General features: G+C 45.0%; 1 protein-coding gene across 1 annotated transcript in view; it reads right to left on the bottom strand.

The window, feature by feature from the left end:
* Positions 1–10,624: 10,624 nt before the first annotated feature.
* The window catches only part of ZFAND3 (zinc finger AN1-type containing 3), a 147,636-nt gene continuing 130,521 nt past the window's right edge, over positions 10,625–27,739 (bottom strand). Inside the window, exon 6 of the mRNA XM_083175428.1 lies at positions 10,625–12,993. Coding sequence (XP_083031554.1) covers positions 12,839–12,993 — 155 coding nt within the window. The 3' untranslated portion in view covers positions 10,625–12,838. The remainder of the gene's footprint in view (positions 12,994–27,739) is intronic.

Consider the following 27,739-nt stretch of genomic DNA (forward strand, 5'->3'; position numbering starts at 1 on the left):
AGCATAGCCACAGGTGGGATATACGGTAGGTGAGGCAGGTGAAGCATAGCCATAGGTGGGATATACGGTAGGTGGGGCAGGCGAAGCATAGCCACAGGGAGGATATACGGTAGGCGAGGCAGGTGAAGCATAGCCACAGGTGGGATATATGGTAGGTGAGGCAGGTGAAGCATAGCCACAGGTGGGATATACAGTAGATGAGGCAGGCGAAGCATAGCCACAGGTGGGATATACGGTAGGTGAAGCATAGCCACAGGTGGGATATACGGTAGGCGAGGCATAGCCACAGGTGGGATATACGGTAGGTGAGGCAGGTGAAGCATAGCCACAGGTGGGATATACGGTAGCTGAGGCAGGTAAAGCATAGCCACAGGTGGGATATACGGTAGGTGAGGCAGGCGAAGCATTGCCACAGGTGGGATATACGGTAGGTGAGGCAGGCGAAGCATTGTCACAGGTGGGATATACGGTAGGTGAGGCAGGCGAAGCATTGCCACAGGTGGGATATACGGTAGGTGGGGCAGGCTAAGCATAGCCACAGGTGGGATATACGGTAGGTGGGGCAGGCGAAGCATTGTCGCAGGTGGGATATATGGTAGGTGGGGCAGGCGAAGCATAGCCACAGGTGGGATATACAGTAGGTGAGGCAGGCAAGGCATAGGCACAGGTGGGATATACGGTAGGTGGGGCAGGCGAAGCACAGCCACAGGTGGGATATGCCATAGATGAGGCAGGTGAAGCATAGCCACAGGTGGGATATACGTTAGGTGAGGCAGGCGAAGCATTGCCACAGGTAGGATATATGTTAGGTGAGGCAGGCGAAGCATTGCCACAGGTGGGATATACAGTAGATGAGGCAGGTGAAGCACAGCCACAGGGAGGATATACAGTAGATGAGGCAGGTGAAGCATAGCCACAGGGAGGATATACAGGAGATGAGGCAGGTGAAGCATAGCCACAGTTGGGATATACAGTAGGTGAGGCAGGTGAAGTGACGCCTACCCAAAGGTGGGTAGGCGTCACCAGTCAGGGCTGAGCAGAGTGCCCGTGATGGGACAGTACCCACTCCGTCGTGGGATTTTAGTACGGTGAGTATGTGTGTATGTTAAAGTTTTACTTTTCTACGTGTGTCTTTTTGTACATTGTTTTCTCAGTAGAACTAGAAGAACCAGGCCCATTAATGTCCCGCATGCTGGGACTTGTAAGAGTCACAGCTAGAAAGGGTAGTCATCCAATTGTCACAGCCAGAGAGCGTATTCATCCAATTGTCACAGCTGGAAAGGGCAGTCATCCAATTGTCACAGCCAGAGAGGGTATTCATCCAATTGTAACAGCCAGAGAGAGGGTAGTCATCCAATTGTCACAGCCAGAGAGGGTAGTCATCCAATTGTCACAGCCAGAGAGGGTATTTATCCAATTGTCACAGCCAGAGAGGATAGTCATCTAAGAGTCACAGACAGAGAGGGTAGTCATCCATTTGTCACAGCCAGAGAGGGTAGTCCTCCAAGAGTGACAGCCAGAGAGGGTAGTCATCCAATTGTCACAGCCAGAGAGGGTAGTCATCCAATTGTCACAGCGAGAGAGGGTATTCATCCAATTGTCACAGCCAGAGAGGGTAGTCATCCAATTGTCACAGCCAGAGAGGGTATTCCTCCAATTGTCACAGCCAGAGAGGGTATTCCTCCAATTGTCACAGCCAGAGAGGGTATTCATCCAATTGTCACAGCCAGAGAGGGTATTCATCCAATTGTAACAGCCAGAGAGAGGGTAGTCATCCAATTGTCACAGCCAGAGAGGGTAGTTATCCAATTGTCACAGCCAGAGAGGGTATTTATCCAATTGTCACAGCCAGAGACGATAGTCATCTAAGAGTCACAGCCAGAGAGGGTAGTCATCCATTTGTCACAGCCAGAGAGGGTAGTCCTCCAAGAGTGACAGCCAGAGAGGGTAGTCATCCAATTGTCACAGCCAGAGAGGGTATTCATCCAATTGTCACAGCCAGAGAGAGGGTAGCCATCCAATTGTCACAGCCAGATAGGGTAGTAGTCATCCAATTGTCACAGCTGGAGAGTGTATTCATCCAATTGTCACAGCTGGAGAGGGTAGTCATCCAAGAGTTCAAATCATTGAAGGCAGTAGTCAAAGAGCTAGGGATCTAAGCCAGTGCAACTAAAAGCAGTGTGGGCCCCTGGGCAATGCATGGGGGACCTTTTCATCAATTCTCCAACGTATGGGGTTGGTGGTATCAGTGGTGGCTAATTTAGTCAATAGCTAGAAGATATGGCCCTGCCCATACAGTACCTACATAATTCTTTGTTCTGCTAAAGACACCCAGTAACAGTCCTGGGCAGAACATCATAAAGGCATTTCCATAGTGCAGCCTGGGCCCCCCATTATGGAGCACTCCCTACATAGAGATCACTCCATGGGGCCGGTTCTCCCATGTACATGCATAGAGAACATCCCCAGCTGTGCCTCGTCCAGTATGGAGAAGTCCGAGTCAGGACAGGTGTGCAGAGGGTGAAAAGGGAGCAGAGGATGGCTAGACAGAGGGCAGCCCTCTACCTCTGCCCAATGGCAAACTTTTGCTGGGTAAGTTTTCATTTCTGGCATCTCCAGCTCGGTCAGCTGATGAGCTGGGTACGTTGCTGTGGCGGGAGAGGGGAATGTACTCTTATTCCCGGATGTGTAAACTGAGGCGGCTGTAGGGAAGCAGGATGAGGGGTTGGTGGTAACAGCAACAGTTGGGGTGGGGACTACTGGCCGTGGGCCCTTGGAATCCTAGGGCCATTGGGAAACTGCTTTTTTAGCCAATAGGTAGAGATGGCCCTGGTCAAGCCAAAGTGTAGTCATCTAAGAGCCAAAAGACAGAGAGGGTAGTCACTCAAAAAGATAGGGGTCGAAGAAAGAGATGGTAGCTGTCTTAGAGGGCAGATATACAGGTAACAGAAGCAATAAAGCTGTCTCAAGGAGACAAACGAATATAAAATAGAATGCATTGTTCCACGGAAGTTATTTATACAGGCCTAAAACATACAAATATTATTATTATTAACATTTACTTAGTGCCAGCATATTGTGTTGCACTTTACAACTGTGATTTAGAGAGTGAAATTGTGGAACAGCACACTCCAGAAAATTTGTTTAATTCTGCATGATGTCCTCTTATACGCAGATGTCAGCGAGAACAGACCAAAATTGCGGCAGTCTGCATGCACTGTGATATCGAAGATGATATCGGACAATTATCCCAATGACGCTGTCTTTGTGAACACAACAGTCAGTACTGACAAGTATGTGCTTGCTGAGATCGATGCGGACACTTCCGAATATGGGGCCTCATTTAGCATGGATTGGTAATCAGATAAAATGCAAATCAAGTGATTATTGGCCGGCTGCGCAATCCAGTCACATTTTGACTGACAAGAAGTTTGCGTTTGGGGGCAAATATATGCTGGTTTTGGGCGTGTGCGAAAAAACACGGTGTTTCCAGGGTGGGTCTCTGACATTCTGACATCAGCGCTGACTACTCCAAGGCTACAGTATCTAATTTGCAGATAAGTGGAAGTCTCAGATCTACTCAGATATGCACAAATGGCAAGTACGATGGCGATTAGCAAATTCTCTGATTAGGGATCCAATTGTAAAGCGCAACGGATTATGCTGCACTATTTAAGAAACTGTAAATCAATCAATCTATGCTGTGTTAGGCCCACGGGCAAAAAATGCATCCAACGAGGAGATTGTGTTCACCTGTCCTTAGGTTAAAATAAAGTAGGATTAAACCAAGGATGCTGCCCGCCTGGGTGCCAAGTGGCAAGATGTCAACCCAATGTGGCCACTGACAATGGGAAATCTGAACAATATCTAGTGATAAAGGACACATCTATATATACATCCAACTTAAGCTTTTCGGTTTGAGGCTGGAAAACTCAAGTCCTGACAAAGTACAGGATTGATGGTCTGTAGCCGTTTGGTGGAGATGTGTCTCCTTCGTTTTGTGACAGTGCAGAGTCCTGAGTCGCCATCTCCCCAACAGAGATTTCCTGGCCTCCTGGATAGAGCTGTAACAGGCAGCTGTTTACTCCAGCAGTTAGATTTCTAAACACAACAAAAAAAACACCACGTGCCCCAAAATGGGGTCCTGGTCAATGGTTAGTCAACCTGCCAACTTGCTGACGTATTGACCAGTAGCTGCTCCAGAGGTGGGGCTGGCAAATTATGGAAACCCTCTAACTGCCAGTAAATCAAGTTTGGAATTTCAGTTGGTGTGGTCCCTCTATTTGAATTTTGAACTGTGCTGCAGTCCCACGCATGGATCCGCCACTGGTGTTGTTTTTAATCTACAGATGTGACGCACTTGAACCGAAAAGTGCTATATGAAAACCATAATTATGGATATTATTGTTCAGCTACACATTCAATGCAAGATGAACACTAATATTATAAAACACTTTTCTCCCCTTAATTTTTTTTTTTTTTTTAATAGTGAAAAACGATATGCGAAACAGAAGTATTTGTGTAGGACTACGATGCTTCCGGCAAACCACACCACTCATCTCTCATTTACCAAGGGGAAAGGTGCTATGACAATAGCGGCCATTATAACGTACAGATCCCTACATTTAAGGCTCTTATGTTCATAGCCTGGCTATACAATTACACCACTCTCACCCCCCCCCCCCACCTCCAGCGGGTGAATAAAAGGCTTCTCTGTCCCACGACCCCTGCTTGATTAAATGCACATTGATTGTTCTCCGTTACGTTGCCTCTCTTAGGGAGCTGATGCATTTTTAATAATCCGCGTTCATTCAAAGTGATCGATCAACGAGCCTCCAGCATTAGAGGCTGAAAACATACATACATTTGGCTGCATTTAGAGAATTCTAAGACCAGCATGGGCAGGTATAAAAATGACATGTTCTGATAAACATATTGATAATCCCCATTGACGCCTATTGCATGTTACATAAATAAACCCATCAGTCCGTTCTCTATTAATGGCTGCTTTTTCTTTTCCCCTTAGAAACTAATTACAAGCAAATCCCTAAAACCAATATTTCATATAATCTGTGACAATATCTCAGAGTTGATTTGTTTTCACACCGTGGAGTGAAATAAGAACGCAGAAACTAATATGGAAAGTGTTAAATGAACACTGCAAGACCGAGCGTAATTACTGTAAAAAGCTGCATTAATCTGCTTTGTCTTTTATTGAAAATAGTTCCGGCAGATTTAGCGAGCTTGTCTGGAGTTCTGCTAGGCGGCGTATTGATTATAAAACAGGACCGCTCTATACCTACAGATGTGTAAAGCAGCACTACCGCCTGGAGATGTAAGAAACGTTGGACTGACATTGGCAGTTCCATGATTTTAACCGTCATACCCTAAGTTTCGATTCCGCACTACAACACTATACTGATGGGTCCTCATTCACCTGGTGCACTTTTGCTTTTTTTTATTCGCATCGTAACTTTGTACAAAGTTGCTTAGCGCACCAATATTATGATCTTAACTGCAACAATTAAGTTCATGTAATTGGATTTAACTTGGCATCTGGTTTGCAGGTAAGGGTTCCTGTTTGACTTGTGAACTGTTGCTGTTAGAGCATGTCAGCTGACAGCATTCCCTCCAGTCAGTATGCTCCTTTCTTTATCTTACAACCAATCAGAGACTTGCAATCCCTATGTATACCTTGTCTGCCTTTTGTTCTGTGCCAGTGTGCAATGTGTTCCAAAGTTCTAGTCTGTTCCGGTATCCTTGTCTGGTTCCACTCAGACACTAGAAGCCACCCAGTGTTCAGCATATACTACCAAGTTACTACAGCGACTGAGCGAATGCCAGGGCTGTCTGATTTGGCTGTCTGCTGATATTTGATAGATCAGCAGATCTGAGTTACGTGATCGCACCCCCTGAAAATGGTAAATTATCAAGGATTTTTTTGGGGGGGTTCCCCTTTCCCAGTGCGCCCTCTCCCGTTTAGTGCAGCCTGTGGGATGCCGAGCTCATTGATTAAGCCCTGGATATCAATTAGCTCATGGCTAATTGAATTCCCCTCCTAGAATAACACAGGTCACTCATATCAGTCTCTTTTGATTTTTACCCAGATTTGGGACTGGATCACACAGATGTACATGAAATGCCAACATCAATATTCAGGGTAAACCTGCATTGTACCGCTGCACTAGTCCTATGAGTAATAGGCATTATTTTGGGGAAAGTTTCTGGCAAGGACTATCGCCGGGAGACCGGGGCCGCAATCCTGAGGATGCCAGCACCAGAATCTCTACTCTACTGGATGGCTCATGTTAAAAAACCCGGGGAGTTGGGGGGGTTTAGGCAGTAGGGAGCAGGGACTATGTATCTTGTGCAAAGCAGTCCCCCTCCCCCGGACATAACACAAAGCTCAGGAACACACAAATTAGTCTTTTTATTGCCAAATGCCAATTAGCCTATCGCTGTTATTTGCTTTTCACGGCATGAAATAACCCGCAGCAATGAACGCTAAAAAATGGGTGGGCAAATCCATGAGGGGGGCGGGGCATCAGTGTGTTTGGTGATAATGATTGCCGCTTTAAAAAAAAAAATCCAAATTCGGCTAGCATCCCGTACCTCCTGCAAGCTCAGACTTTACTATATATGCCCCCACATCTTCTCTATGGTTTCTAAATACTAAATCCTTTATAAAATACCATGTTTTTTCATGTCTGTAAGAGTGACTCTTTTCCTGCAGGAGAGAAGCGCTACTGTATATAAATAAAATGATTATTATTACCCATCATTCCACCCCACACCTGTCTTATACCAAGTGGTTGTACCACCCAGAGCCGATGTAAGTGATTGTTCCACGTTCTTACTGTATTTCACAATAGAAGGGAGAACAATCACATAAAATATGGGCATGACATTTTAAGTTACTTGCATTCTGTCCAGCATATGCATTTGATTTGCCCTTTTAAGTCATTTGTTGCTGCATTATTGTAAAATAAAAGCATATACACATCTCTGACACAAGCCCAGCCCCCGTTCTTGATTACTGAGGTGAACATTTGCTTGCTCTATAATTTTACTTCTTGAGTGGTAAAATTTGTACTTGTCTATTGCTGAAGTGAAACCAATTACCGTCTCACAGCTGTGGATAGAAGTGCACGGAGGTGGTCAGGCCGGAGCCAGGCAAACAGATCTCACCCACCAGCATTATTTTCTCATGTTGTAAACTCCACTACTATTTTTTTATTTTTCGATTATAATGGGACTATGTTGCCGAAGACAGAGGAGGTTATTTTTCAACAACCAATAAATTTGTCCAAAGGACACGGCAACACACACACGAGCAAAGCACTAACCAATATTTCAAAACCGGACTAAACAAAATTTTAGAGACGAGACAGAACAGTATTGCCATCTAATATTGTGGTTTATATATAACATATTTATCAGTTAAATTATTTCTAACTAATATTTGCAGCTTTTCCTTCAGGGAGTAACACAAAGATGCTTGGGGCTAATAACTCTTAAGCAAACTACATACAGCTGCCCGGGGGAGAAGCAGCTGGTCCAGAAATCTACGCCTGTAGCCTCGAGTGTTGCCCCTACGACTTGTTGATAGATTAAGACCAGGGATTTTTACATGTGATTGAAATTGAAATTCGTTCAGTGTGGACGCACAATATGGTAACTTTCATGATCAGTTCAAGGGAAATTGTTCACCAATATCTTTTGTAATACATTGAATGTAGCAATCAATTAAAGAATGCCCATAACACAGGGGTGGCCAAACCTGTCCTCAAGATCTACCAACAGTTAATGTGTGTCAGGCCACCTGTGGATCTATAGTAGGTATGAATGCAGCAGGTTTGAAAATGTGACAGTTATAGTAATAACTACAACTGTGCACCAGCTAGGTGGTCTGATAAATGTGATGGTTAGTAATGACTACAGCTGTGCACCAGCTAGGTGATCTGGGAAATGTGAGGGTACTTATGTATTATCTGGGCTCCCATGTTAAATGCACCACATTTTTTCATACCCCTACTATCCAACTACGCATGGAGTTGATTTTATATAGTGTGGCGAGCGCAGCGAGTCACCGTGCCCGAAGCGTGGCGAGCGCAGCGAGCCCTGCGAGGGGACGCGGTCTCATAAGTAAAACGGGAGCCCAGATATTACATAAGTACCAATGTGAGTTAGTAACGACTACACCTGTGCAACAGTTAGGTGGTCTGGGAAATGTGAGTTAGTAACGACTACACCTGTGCAACAGCTAGGTGGTCTGATAAATGTGACGGTTAGTAATGACTACAGCTGTGCACCAGCTAGGTGGTCTGGGGAATGTGACGGTTAGTAATGACTACAGCTGTGCACCAGCTAGGTGATCTGGGAAATGTGACAATTAGTAATGACTACACCTGTACACCAGCTAGGTGATCTGGGAAATGTGACAGTTAGTAATGACTACACCTGTGCAACAGCTAGGTGATTTGGAAAACGTGGACAGTTGGTAGATCTCGAGGACCGTTTTGGTCACCCCTGCCCTAACATGTACACATTGGAGGAAGCCATTATTCACAAAACCATTGGCCAATCTACGCACCAGGAACAGGGGCCAAACGAATATAGGTGATAAACCTGGATCGGTAAAACTATTCAACACAATACAAACTGGGCTCCTGTACATGAGAGAATGGTCTGAGGGGGTTCCAGATAATAGCTTGACAATGAATAGGACAACACCAAAATGTCGACATGGCAATAGTCGAAACATGATTTTCCAGATTTTTTTCATACTTTAAAGGCATGGAAAAAATAAACCCTTTAAAAACTAATTTTGATTTTTTTGGTGTTGACTTAGATACTGTCTATCCATGATTGGTGGGGCGTTATGTACAGAACATGGACAAAGTATTGGGTGGTGGGCTTCCCAAGTGAGGCATAATGGGGTGCGAATCTTCATCCTTTTTACTATCCATCGGAGAAATTTGGAGTGACGCTTGTTTTATCACGGTTATCTGATGTGTGCATTTTGGTCACACATATTATTGCATAGATGTTCATAGCATTATACAAGATCTACCAACAATTCCTGTTTCTCAGGCCACCTGTGGATCAATAGTAGGAATGAATGTAGCAGGTTTGAAAATGTGACAGTTAGTAATGACTACAGCTGTGCACCAGCTAGGTGATCTGGAAAACGGGAGAGTTAGTAAGGACTACAGCTGTGCACCAGCTAGGTGGTCTGGAAAACATGAACCATTGGTAGATCTCGAGGACTGGTTTGGCTACCCCTGCTTTAAGGCTTAATGCATCTACCCCAGTGTGTCGCATTGCGCTTTTGGTGCATCCTGCATTCAGATCCACCATCTGCGACTGTAGGACAGCTACGCAATCTCCGAAATAAAAGATTTTCCTGGAGTTAACTTGTAGGAGAAATAAGCAGATGATATAGTTTAGTAGGTTCTGTCCAGCGGTTATATTTTGGTGGGAGAGAACTGGACCAGCAGCTAGAGTGAAGGCTTCTGCTTCCAACACTGTGGGGTTCTGGAATTGGAATGCAATGGCGCCGTCTTCAGTTATACTGAAATTTAATTTTCACTAGAAAATAAGGGGTACATTTATTGAGATGAGAGTTCTATTGAAGATGGGATGTTGTAGCAACCAATTAGATTCTACTTCTTATTTATCCCATCTTCAATAGTACTCCCATCTTAGTTGATTTACCCCTAAGAGTCTCAGGTCTCCCTGTATAATGCCCTGCTCTACCGATGTAGTTGACACACGTCTAATCTCTGCGTTGCTTCATCACATCTGGGATTTTAAAACGTTTACTTCCTTTTTGTATCTAATTTTACACTAATGTGGACCCAAACTGGAAAACAATATTTTGGTAGATGAAGTGCGCTTTCTAGAACAACGAACATTAAATCATTCTGGCGCTGCTCCTATTTACAAATCTGTCCAACAGGGTTCCAAAATCTGGACTTTTTGAGCTAAAGTAACATCTATGAAGCAGCCTTTAACCTCTGTTATAGGTAGATATTCTGCTCAGCTCTGGAAAAGTAAGCCAAATACAGATGTGTCCTCATCCGCCTAGCCTCAACATGTGGTGCGAGAAGCACGGAGCAGTCTAGCATAGCCCCCTTTCTTTATATTAGAATCTCATTCGTACCATAGAAGCAGCAAAGCACAGCAAAATCTCTACCAGAGACACTGGTCTGAGACTTTAACTGCAAAGGAATTTGTTGCAGATGAAGCACAGCCGCTGCTGCATCACAGGACTTTGTATTACAGAGTCAGACTCTGTCGCTCACAGATGTACAAATGTTGCACATTGAATTATTCGTGAAGCGGTTCTGTCGCATCACACTGCAACAAAGATGCATATAAAAAAAAGACCCTTGTGCAAGCTGAGTGGCACATGTCTACTCCAGGTGAATGTTGTATGGTTTAATGATACACGTGACTTCGCGAGATTTTGGGAAATGCCGATACACTCTGTACTCCTTAGCCCAATTCAGGTCTCAAGCTTAACTAAGAAAAAACTCTCTGAAACCGTTCCCTCAAACTGCAAAAACGAAAAAACAAAACAAAAACATGTTTCGTACAAAAAAAAGAGAAAGCAATTGAGTCCAACTTGAATCTCATCCTTTTAATTTTTTTCTTTCAGCAGGAAGGGGAGAAAAGAATAAAGTTACAATATTTTTTTTTTTATATTTATACAATGTTAAACTAAAACAGTTCTAGGCTACATGTGTTAAGTAAATCTAGAACACAAAAATGGTTAAATAAGATTTTCTTAAAGATACAAGAAATTAAACTTTTCCTTACATTTAACAAACTTCACAGAACAGATACTGCAAAGGAACAACCCAGTGAATTATCATCATTGTATTGCAAACTGTCCATAATTCCCAATAAAATGTTCATGGTAGTGTTTGCTTCAGCCACCTTTCCACTAAGTCTTGTGCCCAAAATCATGGGTGATGAGGAAAAAGCCTTGATCTTCCTTTTTTATGAGGGACGGGGGCTTGCATTTTGGATATGGCAAAAAAAAAGGGGAATCAGGACTAAAAGCCTACTGTATTTTACAGCATCACGTGGCATATGTGTACATAGTGGTCTTTGTGGCAATCACAGAAAATGCAATGGATCTTCTTTCACTGTTGAGAGAAGTTCGGTTCCTGAAAGAAACAAGAAGCTAGAATTCCTGTTTATCATAAAAGTGGTGGCAGCGGTGGGATCACACATTTTTTTTTCTATGTGCTACAGACAGGTATAATTGGTCACAGAAGAGGTAATTGTATTTATGAATCATAAACATGGACAATTCCAGCTCAATCTCCCCATACTATTTTTTTTTTAAATTCTATTATGATAGGGGAAACCTAGGCTTCTCAAACAGCTGAAATTCCCTTGAGTGCATAAGTGCCAACAGAACTGAAAGACCAAGTCAACTGTGAACAAAAGAAAACACGCTAAACGTTCATTAGCTATTACTATAAAGGTGGCTTGAACGCAAAAACTGAATTTCAAAGTGCAGTCAGTCATGAGGAACTCTATGCGAAACAGTCTTAGATCTGAGAGAGCGCTCAGCTGAGCCTTTAAGACAAAAGCAAGCGACTTTGATGAAAATGAGACATGGGTACTCTGTAAGTCCTTGAAAGTTTTAGACCTTGTGTAAGGGTCACCATTAAGCATCACCCACAATTAAATGCTCCTCCACAGATTTTGCAGCATTCCATCACCTGGGATTACTTGCATTTCCCAGCCATCTCTCATTTACTACGCATGCTATAGCACCCCCCTCCCTCCTTTCCCACCCCCCTTAGGCTGCATAGAATCAGGGCTTCCGAGCCCTTTTGCTTTACAAGCTAACAGTTCGGAGGAGAAAATTACAAAAATCAAGTTGATGAGGGGAGAGTTATTTGTGGTTGTTCCTCAACACTGTTACTGGGTTCTGTTTGCTATAAAATAGGTCCTTTCCCCTCCCCAGTATATGTATAGTACAGAAAGTGGGTCTGTAGGCTCCCAGCCATGGCTACTGTGCTGTGAGTAGGCCTCATTTGATCACAAAGATCATCACTTGGCAAATTGCAAACAAAAGCCAATCAGGTTAAGGCTGGTGGGGTAGGCTGTTGTAGTCTGTAAGTAGCTGTCATATGATGTACTTGTTACATTAATCAATTACAGGTACAGGGGTGAGGCAAAGATCTAAATCCAATGAAATGTTCATGATGTCTCAGATAGCAAGCCCGGAAAGACCACGACTAACTGTCGGGTCTTTGTTATTAAAAACCTGATAACCTGACTGGGAGGATGCACCAGCCCAGTGAAATCCCTGATGTTGCTAATATAACACTCAGACACACATGATACAGACAGCAGTGACCATCGCAAACTTCACTGGCAATGTCACGTGACAGTGGACGATCAGCATGAACCCAACTTTTATTTATAATCCGCGGTTATGGGCTACACCAAACAATGAATGAATTAGATGGTCCAACTATAAAACAGTTTGGAGAATGACATAAAACATTTTTTGAAATCTTTTTTTTTTAATCAGTGTAACGGAAAAAATGAACAGCGTTAATAATTATAAAGTTTAAATAAATTCCTGGTGCTTCCCTAGTGGCCAACAGCTACTGCGTGGCCAATAGTCATCCACTACCAACCGCATTAGTTTTAAAGTACCTGCATGGTTTTCAAAAACAAAAAAGAAGAAACCTGATTGGCTGTAGTCTGTGACTTGCTCAGTAGTGAGAGCCTGCTTGACTTTGTCCTAAATAAGGCTAACATTAGTGAACTAAGAGAAACAGCATTTGGTTGAAGGTTATGGCACTCAGGAACAGCCCTCGCCAATACGTTGGCAGGACCTGCCCACTTTCCGGTCTAGTTTAACCATTTTCATAATGGCCTCTTCACGTCCGCGGCCCATGTGGTCGAACGTGCAGTCATGCTGTTCCGGGAGACGATGTAACATACAGAACACGTAACCTGAAAGGAAGAAGAGAATAATAACATTACAAAGAATAGTTTACTACTGTAGGTGGCCAAGAAACATTGGGTTCTATTTATCAAAGCCGACAGAGAGATGAATTGAGCAAAAAAGTACCAAACCAATCAGCTGCCATGATACAGACTGGTGTTTGAAAAATGGCAGGTGCTGAATGCTTGGTACTTTGCTCTTTTAAAGGTATTTCCCTTCAAGCATTCATAAATATACCCCATTGTCCATTCTACACATAAATGTACAGTTCTACAGACTCTCAGTGTAGACAAGGGTACCGTATATCCAATTAGCAGCTGTACAAAAATAACAGGAAAATGTTCTATCCCAAACTTTAAACTGGGATCTCAATGTGATCCTATATATTAAGTAATATTTGTGTATGGTAATTAAAACATTTCTGATTTTGTCCTATATGCTGTCAAATATTAAATGACGGGGAAAAAAAGTTGACAATTTTTTTGGGCTTGTACTTTCTTATTTTTGGTCAGTGTTTTATCGCTCAATAAACTGGTCTCACTATTCAACATCTGTCTTATGCACTTACTGTTGTGAGATATATAGGGGGATATTCTGTTCTGGTTCATCCTGCGCATGTGCAGGGTCCCTGGGCGAATGGACTTGGCCACTATGCATGAACCCATGCGGGCCGGGGGCGTGGGAGTTGGATTTGCCCAGCATTTCATGGGTGTCCCCATGAAAATGCTTGGCATTCCCATGGGATTGCAGGCGGGAGGTGGTGTGCTGGGGGCAGACGACTGACACTGATGTCCCATGACGTCAGCAGCCCACCTTGTCTTTGTCTGGATGCCCGCAAATATAAAATCAAGCTCCACTGACTTAGATGGTCGGGGACCATCAAAAGATTTCTCCTGCTGCAGGTGCTTTCGAGGGGATGCGTCTTCGTGACACATACCCTCACATGGTTGTGAGGGGATACGGTGGAGGTGAGGGGCAGTGAATCGGGTGGCAGCAAGGCAGGCCCTCTGGGACTCAGTAAGCTGCTAGCAGCTTACTGAGTCAACCAGAATCAGGGCCATAATGTGGAAATTTTCTTCTAACCAAGGGGCAGAAGAACTGCTCTAACTTAGAGCCGTGGTACCCAACCTGGGGTAGTTGTACTTCTGGGGGAATGCTGAAGACTGGTTGTGGTATTTAAAAGAAGATTGGTAAGGGTGGAAGAAGTAGTCTCCCAGTGCCATGGAGATAAACCACGTTGTGTCACTTAGAGTTCCGCCTGCAACGTAATCAGCACCTCCTTGTGCTTTTGCCCGACCAGCAATCCACTGGGAGCTACCCACACTGTCACCAGACATCAACAATCATCTACCCGGTGCCAACATGGGTGGAGGAAGCAGCGGCATTAATCCTACAGGTGTTAGCGGGAACCCCGGAGACAGTACACAGCCAGCGGCCAGAGGGACCCGATTCCTAAACTGACGCGAGAGGAGGGGCACTCCTAAAATGAAAAGCCTAATCAAGGGGTACGGGAAAGAAAAGGTTGGGAACCACTGCCTTAGAGTATAAGCTTTTTTTTTCACGGCACCCATAGGATTAAACTTTTTTTTAAATTTAGATACATTTGGAACAAATATTAAATGAAGTAAATAGTGCATATCGGTCATCCCTAGGGTTAGTTATGTGGTGATGCACAGTTGTGCTTCTGATTGTAAACATTAGCAGTGGGTTTGTCTATCAATTTGACAACAATAGGATTTGGGACACAACAGCATTACAAAACGTGGTTCTTGAACGAACCCTTGCATTAGTCCGAGGCATCAACCCTACGTCTGCAAGTCCCCACTCTGCCCTACAGTTTATATTACGACAGGTTTCTAGAAATACTAAATTGCGGAATAGGCTGAAGTACTACTTGACTCTGCCTAAGCTCCACTATGCTGAGAAACCCTGTCCTAATAATACAACATCCTGGTACAGAATCTTCAGCAGCAGCAAGGAGAAAAAGTAGACAGTAACCAACCATACGGGATGCGATCATTGCATCAAATGCATGATGGTCATCACCATTAGGTCAACATGCATTTAGGTCTACATGACTTAAGGTCAACATGGGTTAGGTCGACAGGGTCATTAGGTTGCCATGGGGATTTTTACTGTTTTTTTTGAGCCGACATGTGCCGACAGGCGGTATTTCATGCCCTACCATCCACTAGGGTGTGGTGGGAGAATAAAAGTGTGCTGTGCATAGCGAGGCACCGTGCCCGAAGCATGGAGAGTGTAGCGAGTGGTACATTTCGGTGTCCATGTTGACACGACATATGGGGGACATATTCCTGTCCAGTAATCCATTGACAGATGCTGCAGCACTTTATGCAGACAATGGCAGATAACTTGCACTCAGCAGATGTAAAGTTTTTATTTGGGGTTAAATGGTTTTAGTTTAACCCTTTCAGGTCTAACGTCTAGTCAGACTCAATGCTAGTAGCAGATCCAGAGGTGAGCCACTTTAAAATAACATTAACATCATTCAACATTCAATGTAGACAAATATATATATATATATTTTTAGAAATTACAATTAATTTAAACATTTAAACCAGACTGTTCGAACTGCGAAAAAATTTCAATCCCAGCTGCTATTTTTGACAGGGGAAAAAATGGCAGCCACATAGTCAATACTGTCGTTTCCGACAGCACTGAAGGCGGAACTGGACAAAACGGATCCAACTTTCAAACCAGACGGATCTGTTTTGTCGGAAACGGCCATGAATTGTTGAGTTCATGGCGGGGATAACTGCAATCCACATCTGCTGTCGCCGGCACGCTCCAGGCAAAACATTGAATTCTGCCTGTCGATAAACTGTCCAGCTGGCCAAAAACGGAGCAAGATTCCTACTGTCGGAACTTCCAGACAGTCGAAATCCAGGATTGAATAACCCCCCTAAACCTTCAAAGAACACTCAGAGTTGGATGACATTGAAAACAATACTGTTAGTTGTGGCTTTCTTCTGACCTACAGGATGTTTTGGGGAGGAGTTTGCGAAGTCTTAGTTGATGCTAGGCAGATTTACTACCTATCTGATCTGGTTTATTCTCCCACCCTCCCTGTTGCCCTGTGTCTGTGTAAATTTACTTCATTGGTTCAGCTCACTCACTTGAAAAAAACTAAAACCTGGTTTAAACCATCCAACTAGTATATACATATTTGATGTAACAAGAACAATGTCTCTTTATATACTGTATTCTGCGGTTACCACAATGTAGCACGTTGGGGCTGTGTTACAGCGACTAGCCATAATTTATAACGGAATAAAACAAGGCTGCTCCCTCACATTATAAAACACGGGGGAAGAGCAGAAATGGGAAGTATAGGGTCCTCACGCAGTCATATCATCGCTCCTCGCACACAGAACAAAGCAAGGCTTGCTTCCACCAGCTGACAGGGGATTGTAAAATCTATATAATAATTAATATACCCATTGCCTTAGGCAGAGAGCTGCTGTGTCTGTCAGTGTGACACAGGGGGGTACGATACCACATAATGCTGGGAACATACCAACCCAATTACAGCTTTGCGGGGAGTACAGAGGGCTGATGAAGAGATCATGCGCTGTGTAGTATCAGTCATCTAAAGCTGGTCCTTATTAATAGAGTCCCCCCGGCATTAAAGAGATCGGACCGGTCTCAGCACAACCCCTGGACACTTTATCCTATTATGTTGCTCATTGTGGAATATATTACTGCATTATTTGCACACGGCAGGGGACAAGCGCTGCGGTTGAAGTTATATAAACGGATCAGCAGACATTTTTCGCAGTGTTCTTGTGCATTAAGCAGTACAATAGTTGGGCAGTACGGATGGTGTAATGGTTAGCATTACTGCCTCACAGCACTGAGGTCATGGGTTCTATCCCCACCATGTGTTATATATATACGGGGCAGTACGGATGGTGTAATGGTTATATTACTGCCTCACAGCACTGAGGTCATGGGTTCTATACCCACCATGTGATATATATACGGGGCAGTACGGACGGTGTAATGGTTATAGCATTACTGCCTCACAGCACTGAGGTCATGGGTTCTATCCCCACCATGTGTTATATATACGGGGCAGTACGGATGGTGTAATGGTTAGCATTACTGCCTCACAGCGCTGAGGTCATGGGTTCTATCCCCACCATGTGTTATATATACGGGGCAGTATGGATGATGTAATGGTTAGCATTACTGCCTCACAGCACTGAGGTCAGGGGTTCTATCCCCACCATGTGTTATATATACAGGGCAGTACGGATGGTGTAATGGTTAGCATTACTGCCTCACAGCACTGAGGTCATGGGTTCTATTCCCACCATGTGTTATATATACGGGGCAGTACGGATGGTGTAATGGTTAGTATTACTGCCTCACAGCGCTGAGGTCATGGGTTCTATCACCACCATGGCTCTAACTGTGCGGAGTTTGTATATTATCCCCGTGCTTGCGTGGGTTTCCTCTGGGTTGTCAGGGTTTACTCCCAAAATCCAAAAATATACTGCTAGGCTAATTGGCTCCTAACAAAAATGAACCCTAGAATGTCTGTGTACACGTGTACATGTGGTAGGGAATATAGATTGTATGCTCCACTGGGGCAGGGACTGATGCGAGTGTTCAAATATACTCTGTAAAGCGCTGCGGAATATGTGTGCGCTATAGAAGAAACTTTTTTTTTTTATTCAAAATTTTAATTGGAGAATTCAAAAAAGAAATATGTATAACATTGGGTACACATTACAAGTTTTGAATAGGATACATGTAGGTGAAGTAAGAGCAACAGGTGGACTTGGTTCCTGAATAGAGGAAACGGCATAAGCTACAGGTACATAACCCGAAATCTGCCACTGCCCAGTCACAAAGGTTTACCCTCCTAGAATCCGAATGAAATTCCCCAAACCAAGAGAAACATATTAGAAGCCTCTCCGCATTGGCCGAAAGCCGAACATGACATATCCAGCATTTCTGTACTTTTCTTACACTGCACTAATAACCCTGGTCGGTCATGGGTTGTTGCAAGGTCGACGCGGGTAGGCGTGCAGTGTGAAAGGGGCATTTGGAATATCCCGGGTCCAGCAACTCCGTAATCCGACACAAGATAAGTGTTATTCTCGTGTTGGACCTGGGTTGCAGCGTCACCTCGGTGCTGTCTCCTTCCCCCCGTCAATAAGCAGGGATGCTGTGAGCAGCAGACACTGCAAATGCCAGGCCACTCCCACTGCCCAAATCCTGGGTGCGACGCGGCATTTGCGATGTGAAAGGGGTATTCCAGGTCAGTATGTAATATAACAGGTGGGTATGTAGAAACAACCACAGGACTGCGATGTGTGGAGTCTCACATTTAATAATGAGGACTACAATAGTCATGTTACTTCGTAAATAACCCCAGGTGATGCCCTTAAATTGTACAGTACTTGTACCATTATTCCTGGACAAGTCTAAAAAATACATATACAGTATACTGTGCAGAAATCATGCAGCCAAGATAAATTCTATACATAATATAAAAACTGGAGATGAACGTATGTATAACATCTCATGCCCTCTCTCTCTCCTTCTGAAGTAATCTCTCTCTAATGCGGTGTCATACCCTGTCTCTGATGTCGCCCGTTCTCTCTCTCAGAGGCTGCCTCCTCCCCCTCTCTCTGGCGCTGCCTCCACCCCCTCTCTCTAGCGCTGCCTCCACCCCCTCTCTCTGGCGCTGCCTCCTCCCCCTCTCTCTGGCGCTGCCTCCTCCCCCTCTCTCTGGCGCTGCCTCCACCCCCTCTCTCTGGCGCTGCCTCCTCCCACTCTCTATGGCGCTGCCTCCACCCCCTCTCTCTGGCGCTGCCTCCACCCCCTCTCTCTGGCGCTGCCTCCACCCCCTCTCTCTGGCGCTGCCTCCACCCCCTCTCTCTGGCGCTGCCTCCACCCCCTCTCTCTGGCGCTGCCTCCACCCCCTCTCTCTGGCGCTGCCTCCACCCCCTCTCTCTGGTGCTGCCTCCACCTTCTCTCTCTGGCGCTGCCTCCACCCCCTCTCTCTGGCGCTGCCTTCTCCCCCTCTCTCTGGCCCTGCCTCCTCCCGCTCTCTCTGGCACTGCCTCCTCCCGCTCTCTCTGGCACTGCCTCCTCCCGCTCTCTCTCTCTGAAGTCATCTCCGCCCCCTTTCTCTCTTGTACTGATGCTGTCTCCCTCCTCTATCTCTCTTTCTTGCTCTGTCTCCCCCTAAGATCCTCTTTGTCAGTAACTCTCCTCACTGACAGTCTCTCTTGCTATGCTAACACTGAGTACACACTTAAGCAATTGCAGCAGAAGAACAATACAGTTCCCACATACTGACTGATATCGTTCACAATATCGGTCAGTAATATCCACCTCTTGCTGCTAACATGCAGCCTCTGATTGACAATACTGTCATATTGAGCTGCATGTAGAGACAATGAGGGGGCGCATTAACAGCATCACGCATCGTTAACAATATTGACCGTACACAATGGACAATATTCACGCAATATAGGTGACAATATCTATACTGTCCATATCATTAACGATAAATTGCCCAGTGTATACCCAGCCTAAGAGGAATTGTAGTGTAGTGTGGGGGGGTGGGGACCTTGCTATGGGGCTAAACAGCATTGTAGGTACACCCTTGTGTGTACGTGTGTATGTATGCAGTGTGTGTGGTAGGGCGGAGGGGATGTAGCACCGGAACACGTAGACAGCGCAGTATGGTCCTCAGATCAGTCACACAGAGGCTGAGGCTGTGCTGTAGAAGACTGCCAGGCTGGGGGCTATATTACATAGACTCAAACTGATCTCCTCTGCACTGATCTTGCAAACAAACCACCTTTTAACTCTGCAGGTTTCATTTTCTGTTGCAGTTTCAATTTAGGGAACTTCTTAAGTGTGTGGCGAGTAGGTGGCTCTCACAAACCAAAGTCACCTTCCAGCTCGGGCAAAACAAAACACCTAATATCGCAGCCGAGACCACACTGGAAGAAGGAAAATAGCTGCAGCAGCAATCCTGATTGAAGTCCGCTATTGGTAATGTAGGAAGGCTCGGAATGGGATTAATAACATACATTGCCTGATGTACGGGGCACACGGAAAATAAACCTCATCCGCTCTAGTTACAATTACATATATCAGTCACTGGGTCAGAAGAGACCGGAGTCGTACAGTGAGGACCTACCAATAACCTACTGTATAATGCACAGACATTATCCAAGTAACTATGTGCTGCACAGACTACAGACAGGCCTCGGCCCACAAGAGCTTACAATGGGTATTAGTCATTGGATAGACAGCAACTAAGTCAACAATAACTTTTTTTTACCCGAATGTCGACACAGTCGACATGGACACTAAAAAAAGTGCACTGTGTCCGCTCGCCATGCTTCGGGCACACTATTTTATTCTCCCACCACGAATTAGTGGATGGTAGGGCATGAAATACAGTAGCGCCTGTCGACAAGTCGGCTCAAATCCCCCCCCCATTTTGACCTTCTCCATGTCAAACTAATGCTTGTGTTGACCTAATGACCCGGACGACCTAACCCCATGTTGACCTTCATGCATGCCGACCTAGTGACCGTATCCCCTTACAATCCGATCCAGACGACATTGACTTCTTCATAGCTTCTATTTGGCCATTATTGGGCTACCCGATAGGAGCTTATTTTGGGTGAAAAAAAAGTTCAGTTAGTACACGGGATCTTGGCTAACTACCCAAACCCTTATGTTACTGTGGATCTGCGGTCTTCCTGATGAGAATTACGGTTTGGGTGCCTAAAGCACCTGGAGTATAATCCGCATTAAGTGCAGGGTTATCAGGCTAATTGGATAGCCCCGGGAGAATCCATTATCTGCGGGAATTTACCGTAGCTAATTGGATATCACCCAAAAGGTTGCATGAAAAAACAAATCATTTAAATGAGGTCTTGGAAAGGTTTATCTGTGGTTTTAGACCGTAGTTGTTGGTTTGATGCAGACAGAAGGAGAGGAGTGCAGGAGAGCGCGAGTCCTGGACGTGGCAGGGATGTTAGCAAGGTATTATGGTCACTGTAGCGGGGGAATGCCATGCAAATACCAAAACTAAATGATGTGGCGCTGGTCCATTTACCAAGGGTTTCAGTTTATCCTGGGCAGGGTGGAGATCTGCATTGGTTCCGATGTGCAAATCTGTCATCAGACATGTGTTATAGGGGTGAACCATCTATTCGGGTCAATCTGAGCTTTCCCTCAGGTTAGATCTCTTGCTAGTCCTCCCTTGTAGAGATTACATCCGTCAAAACATGTGACTGGGCATGGCATTTGTTTGTCCAACAAAGACCTACACTGACCAATCCCATCAAACCAAGCAAATCCACAAACACCCAGTTCCTCATGGCGACCACAAGCTGTTCCACTTGGTCAGACTCCCTACCTAATGTTTACTTGGCTCAGGGGTGGCCAAACCAGTCCTCGATATCTACCAAAAGTCCATGTGTTCGAGACCACCTGTGGATCTGTAGAATGTGTCGGTTAGGGATAAATGCTGCACATGTTTGAAAACATGATCTTTAGTAATGACTGCACCTGTGCACCAGCTAGGTAGGCTGGGAAACGTGTCGGTAAGTAATGACTACACCTGTGCACCAGCTAGGTAGGCTGGGAAACGTGTCGGTTAGTAATGACTACACCTGTGCACCAGCTAGGTGGGCTGGGAAACGTGTCGGTTAGTGATGACTGCACCTGTGCACCAGCTAGGTAGGCTGGGATACGTGTCGGTTAGTAATGACTGCACCTGTGCACCAGCTAGGTAGGCTGGGAAACGTGTCGGTTAGTAATGACTGCACCTGTGCACCAGCTAGGTGGGCTGGGAAACATGTCGGTTAGTAATGACTGCACCTGTGCACCAGCTAGGTGGTCTGGGAAATGTGTCGGTTAGTAACGACTACACCTGTGCACCGGCTAGGTGGTCTGGGAAACGAGTCAGTTAGTAATGACTGCACCTGTGCACCAGCTAGGGCAGGCATGTCCAAACTATGGCCCTCCAGCTGTTGTGAAACTACAAGTCCCATCATGCCTTGCCACAGTTTTGCTATTAGGGAATGCTAATACTATGGCAATGCATGCTGGGATGTGTAGTTTCACAACAGCTGGAGAGCCACAGTTTGGACATGCCTGAGCTAGAGGGTCTGGGGAATGTGACAGATAGTAATGACTAAATCTGTGCACCAACTAGGTGGTCTGGGAAATGTGACAATTAGTAATGACTGCACCTGTGCACCAGCTAGGTGGCCTGGGAAACGTGAGAGTTAGTAATGACTGCACCTGTGCACCAGCTAGGTGGTCTGGGAAATGTGACCTTTCGAGACATTTCAAGGACCAGTTTGAGCAACCATGACTTTGGTATAACTTTTTCAAAAGTTTTCGAGAATCCATAGGCATTGTGACCTCAATACATACCAGCCCTTTACCACAGCAACGGAACTCTGGCTGCCTCCATGGGGACATAAACACAGTGGTGGGGAGAAGACACCTGAGGCATGTTGGCAACTTATTTCTGGAAACACCAGACAAGAGCACTTGAGTTCATGCAGACAGAGTCTCAGAGCAAGTCTTACTACAGATAGGTTGTGTTCTAAATCCCTAACTGCCGATGAGACACGTGCGCAATAAACACTATACAAAACAACTTACCCCATTCTTTGGATGACAAAATATCACTAAATAGCCTTTTCCTACCATGTGACATCATCTAGTGTCCACTGCTGCACACAACACTTGAATTCCCCCCATTAGGAGTGTGAGGAACAATGTTAGTCTTATTATACAGGATGTGCAAGTGTAGTTCTAAATGTTGCGAGAAGCATACAGGAAACGGCGCGGATGAGGTTAACGCTGTGAGATACTTGTACGAACAGCGAATCCGGAACAATTAGCTATTCCTCTCACCTCTCCCAGCTGACTGGATAAGGGGTGCGCAGAACTCATCTTAACAAATTGCTCTTTTGAAGATCAAAGCCAAGCGGAATTTGTCTGTATGCGCTGCAGATGAGATTGTAATTTAATGAATTTTTTTTTTCCTCTCCCCTCACCGTCGGCTTGGCGCCGTTCCCACAGTGGGCTCTAGGGCACAGATTCACGGACGACGGAGCAGAAAAACAGGGAGGTGTGAAGAATGGGGGGGGGGGGGGGGGGGGGGGGAGCGAGGGGCCTGGTGACTGGGTCTCTCCTGAGCTCCTGCTTTGGCTTTAATTGGCACCTCATTAAAAAGTAATGAAAATGACATCTTCTGTTCTCACAGCTCCAGGCAGCGAATGCTACAAAGGGGCCGAGCACAATTCACAACACGTTCAATTTATATAGCAAAGGCTCTTAAGCATTATTTATGAGATGTGATTTCCTGTCAGCACTTAATAACCTGTTACGGAGGGGGGTGCGGAGCGCTCTGCGCAGCGGCAGCCCCTTAGCCCTATTTTGGGAAAACAGAAACGCAATAAAATGGTCCTTTACAGAGTTCTCCCTGCTTATCGCGCTGCAGCATAATTGTCCGTCACTTTGCAGCTCATTAGGCTGGAGAGCCGTTGTCGGTGACAATGCCATTGTTATGCCTTGGTCAGGAGGTTAAATGGCCGCAGGATTTATCAGCGACGCTTCCCCCATACACCCAACAAGTGGTTACAGCAGCAGACACCTGCGGAGCACCGTGCCCGGCTGGCAGACGCTTGCCCTGGCAGGAAAGACAGGGAACAGGATTACCTGGCAAATAATAGAAGGTCAGGCTTTTCTCTATGTACGTTGTAAATGTGCACAGCCGCCTCACAAGGGATGACAATATAATGTAGAACCGAGTAGGCAGGAGCCGGAAAGAACCAATAGGAATGACCCCCAAATCTTAGGTGCCAACAGTATGAGAATATATAAACAGTATATACTTAACACTAGGTTATTCATCGCACCACTCTTCACACCGTCGTAAGGGGCTGCGCCCCCTTAATTTGTGAACATTTGTATATGAGAAATATGGTTAGAATTGTATGTAAGATGCCTGTATTGCAACTTGAGTTATAGGTGAAATGTGTTAAATAGAGAGCATATGATGTGGAAGGGTGTGTGTATTGTTTTGTTTAATTAAAAAGCGGTTACAGAGTAAGATGTACATTGATAGTGTGGAGGGTGCAGTGACATTTGTGGGTGTGGGGGGGGGGGGGGGGGGCTGTGTGTGCGTGTTGTTGAGGTGTGTGTGTGCAATAGTATAGTAGGGTGTTTCTGAGTCAGCGGCTCCCCATTGGCGGAGGTCATGACACAGGAAAACAGGAGGCTGGGTAGTGATAGGGGTGTGTGGGCATAAGGGGGACTAAAGAGGAGAGTGGGAGACACAGTGCAGCTTCTGCCAGTTGGTGAGGGTCCAGCGTGGCAGTACAGGAGTACAGGACAGTGGCCCTGAGTCAGTGTCTCCTCCTACTGGGTGGGAGTTAGGGTGCATGAGAGCAGGAGGCTGGGCTAAGGGGGGGGGGGGGGGGGCGCGAAATGTTAGTTACGCCACTGCGCAGACGCATTGCTGTGTGCTGAGCGATCTTGCGGAGCGTTCCGGGCCCTTTACACTGTATTTTTATAATCTGCATAGACAACATACTCTGAGGTTTGTGCTTACCATGGATTTTTAAGTATAACTTGCCGGGTGGAAGCTGCTGAAGAATATAGTAATTGGGAACAAATACATATAGATATATTTTTACGTTCACTAAGGGTTTTTCCTAAGCTTCTCGCTCTCACAAGAGTGTTACTTTCCAAAGGAGAATTAATAATGTGTTTTGATATTAGAATGTACTGTGTAAGTATCACTAACCCCCATTTATAGAACCTTAGGCAAGGCTCAGGAGGACTTCTATTGCTTTCTCTTTCAACCGCATCAAATAACAATGTTACAGCAGAACAGGCCAGGACGCCTTTGTTTCTGAAAGTTCTTGCGTGCTCTCCCGCTGTTATAATGTATTCCCTGAATATACCACAAACATACATATATAAATGACACCTACATACATTGATCTAAGCCAGTGATGGCTAACCTTGACACTCCAGCTGTTGTTGAACTACACATTCCAGCATGCCCTGAATCAGTTTTAGCATGGCCAAATATTAAAACTGTAGCAGGGCATGCTGGGATGTGTAGTTCAACAACAGCTGGAGAGCCAAGGTTAGCCGTCACTGATTTAAGCTGAGGTGCGTGTGTACAGGATGTGTTAGAGATTATTGCGGCAGCTGCATGCACAACGATTTTGACGGCGATTTCCTTTGAACTGTCACTTTTTATAACACCCTCTGTAGTGTGACAGTTATGAGCCATTTGGCTAGCACGTTAACTTTCTAAAATGCTTAGTTTCGAACCCATTATTTACATAATGCATTATCCTGCAGAGCTACAGACCCATACACTACTGCAGCAGTCACACCGAGTACCCATTCATGGTGATCAAGGTCCTGTGGGGACTGAGATTTCGCCGAGTGACTCTTCTGCAGGTATGTGTGTCTATGCTGTATGGAATGTATCAAAACCGCACTGAATAGTGTGATGTCTGACACGTGCGCACATCACAAAGTGCTGCGATGCAGCTGATTCTCTCCTCCCACAAATGAGCTGTGATACATAGGCTCAGACGCACACAGATATACAAGTGATCTATAGACTCAGACGCACACAGATATACAAGTGATCTATAGACTCAGACGCACACAGATATACAAGTGATCTATAGACTCAGACGCACACAGATATACAAGTGATCTATAGACTCAGACGCACACAGATATACAAGTGATCTATAGACTCAGACGCACACAGATATACAAGTGATCTATAGACTCAGACGCACACAGATATACAAGTGATCTATAGACTCAGACGCACACAGATATACAAGTGATCTATAGACTCAGACGCACACAGATATACAAGTGATCTATAGACTCAGACGCACACAGATATACAAGTGATCTATAGACTCAGACGCACACAGATATACAAGTGATCTATAGACTCAGACGCACACAGATATACAAGTGATCTATAGACTCAGACGCACACAGATATACAAGTGATCTATAGACTCAGACGCACACAGATATACAAGTGATCTATAGACTCAGACGCACACAGATATACAAGTGATCTATAGACTCAGACGCACACAGATATACAAGTGATCTATAGACTCAGACGCACACAGATATACAAGTGATCTATAGACTCAGACGCACACAGATATACAAGTGATCTATAGACTCAGACGCACACAGATATACAAGTGATCTATAGACTCAGACGCACACAGATATACAAGTGATCTATAGACTCAGACGCACACAGATATACAAGTGATCTATAGACTCAGACGCACACAGATATACAAGTAATCTATAGACTCAGACGCACACAGATATACAAGTGATCTATAGACTCAGACGCACACATATATACAAGTGATCTATAGACTCAGACGCACACAGATATACAAGTGATATATAGACAGACGCACACAAATATGCAAGTGATATATAAACTCAGACGCACACAGATATACAAGTGGTACGGATAAAGATAAATAGAGCTGTCTTATGAAGTGATTTTGTCGTATCACACTGTGCATGGGCATGTACAGATGCATATACTATATAAGGACAGAATATTAAATGTCTTCGATACATCTGTACACTGTATATAAGGACAGCGTATGAACGCCTGGGACATATCTGTATAGAAGGATAGAGTATGAAGGCCTGGGACATACCTGTATACAAGGACAGAGTATGAATGCCTGGGACATACCTGTATATAAGGACAAAGTAGGAACGCCTAGGACATACCTGTATATAAGGATAGAGTATGAACGCCTGGGACATAACTGTATACAAGGACAGAGTATGAAGGCCTGGGACATACCTGTATATAAGGATCGAGTATGAAGGCCTGGGACATAACTGTATACAAGGACAGAGTATGAAGGCCTAGGACATACCTATATATAAGGATAGAGTATGAACGCCTGGGACATAACTGTATACAAGGACAGAGTATGAAGGCCTAGGACATACCTGTATATAAGGATAGAGTATGAACGCCTGGGACATACCTGTATATAAGGACAGAGTAGGAACGCCTGGGACATACCTGTATATAAGGACAGAATATGAAGGCCTGGGACATACCTGTATATAAGGACAGAATATGAAGGCCTGGGACATACCTGTATATAAGGACAGGGAAGCCTGGGATAGAGACATCAGCCTCGGTATGATCTGATATAAGGACTCCTGGGATGAGGGGTTGGACCGCTCTCATTATACATTGCCTGCAGCCCGGTGTAGGACACAACACAGATGCCGGGGGGAGAAGACACTTCCTGGGGCCTCTATTTGTGTCACACACTGTTTAGGGCGACTCCATATTAGTAAATGAACGAGACCATTTCATAATCTCCTTGACAGAATTTTTAGGCTTCAGGCTAAACTCCTGTGATGAATCTTTTATAGTAATTACTGAGCTATAGACAGACATTTATTAGTCCACTAGGTGATTCATCGCGCCCTACGGGCGCTCTTCACACCGTCGTAAGGGGCTGCGCCCCCTTAATTTGTGAACATTTGCATATGAGAAAGATGGTTAGAATTGTATGAAAGATGGCCTGTATTGCAACTTGAGTTATAGGTGAAATGTGTTAAATAGAGAGCATATGATGTGGAAGGGGGTGTGTATTGTTTTGTTTAATTAAA

The sequence above is a fragment of the Crinia signifera genome, chromosome 3 (assembly GCF_055691185.1).
Source record: "Crinia signifera chromosome 3, ASM5569118v1, whole genome shotgun sequence".
Lineage (NCBI taxonomy): Eukaryota > Metazoa > Chordata > Amphibia > Anura > Myobatrachidae > Crinia > Crinia signifera.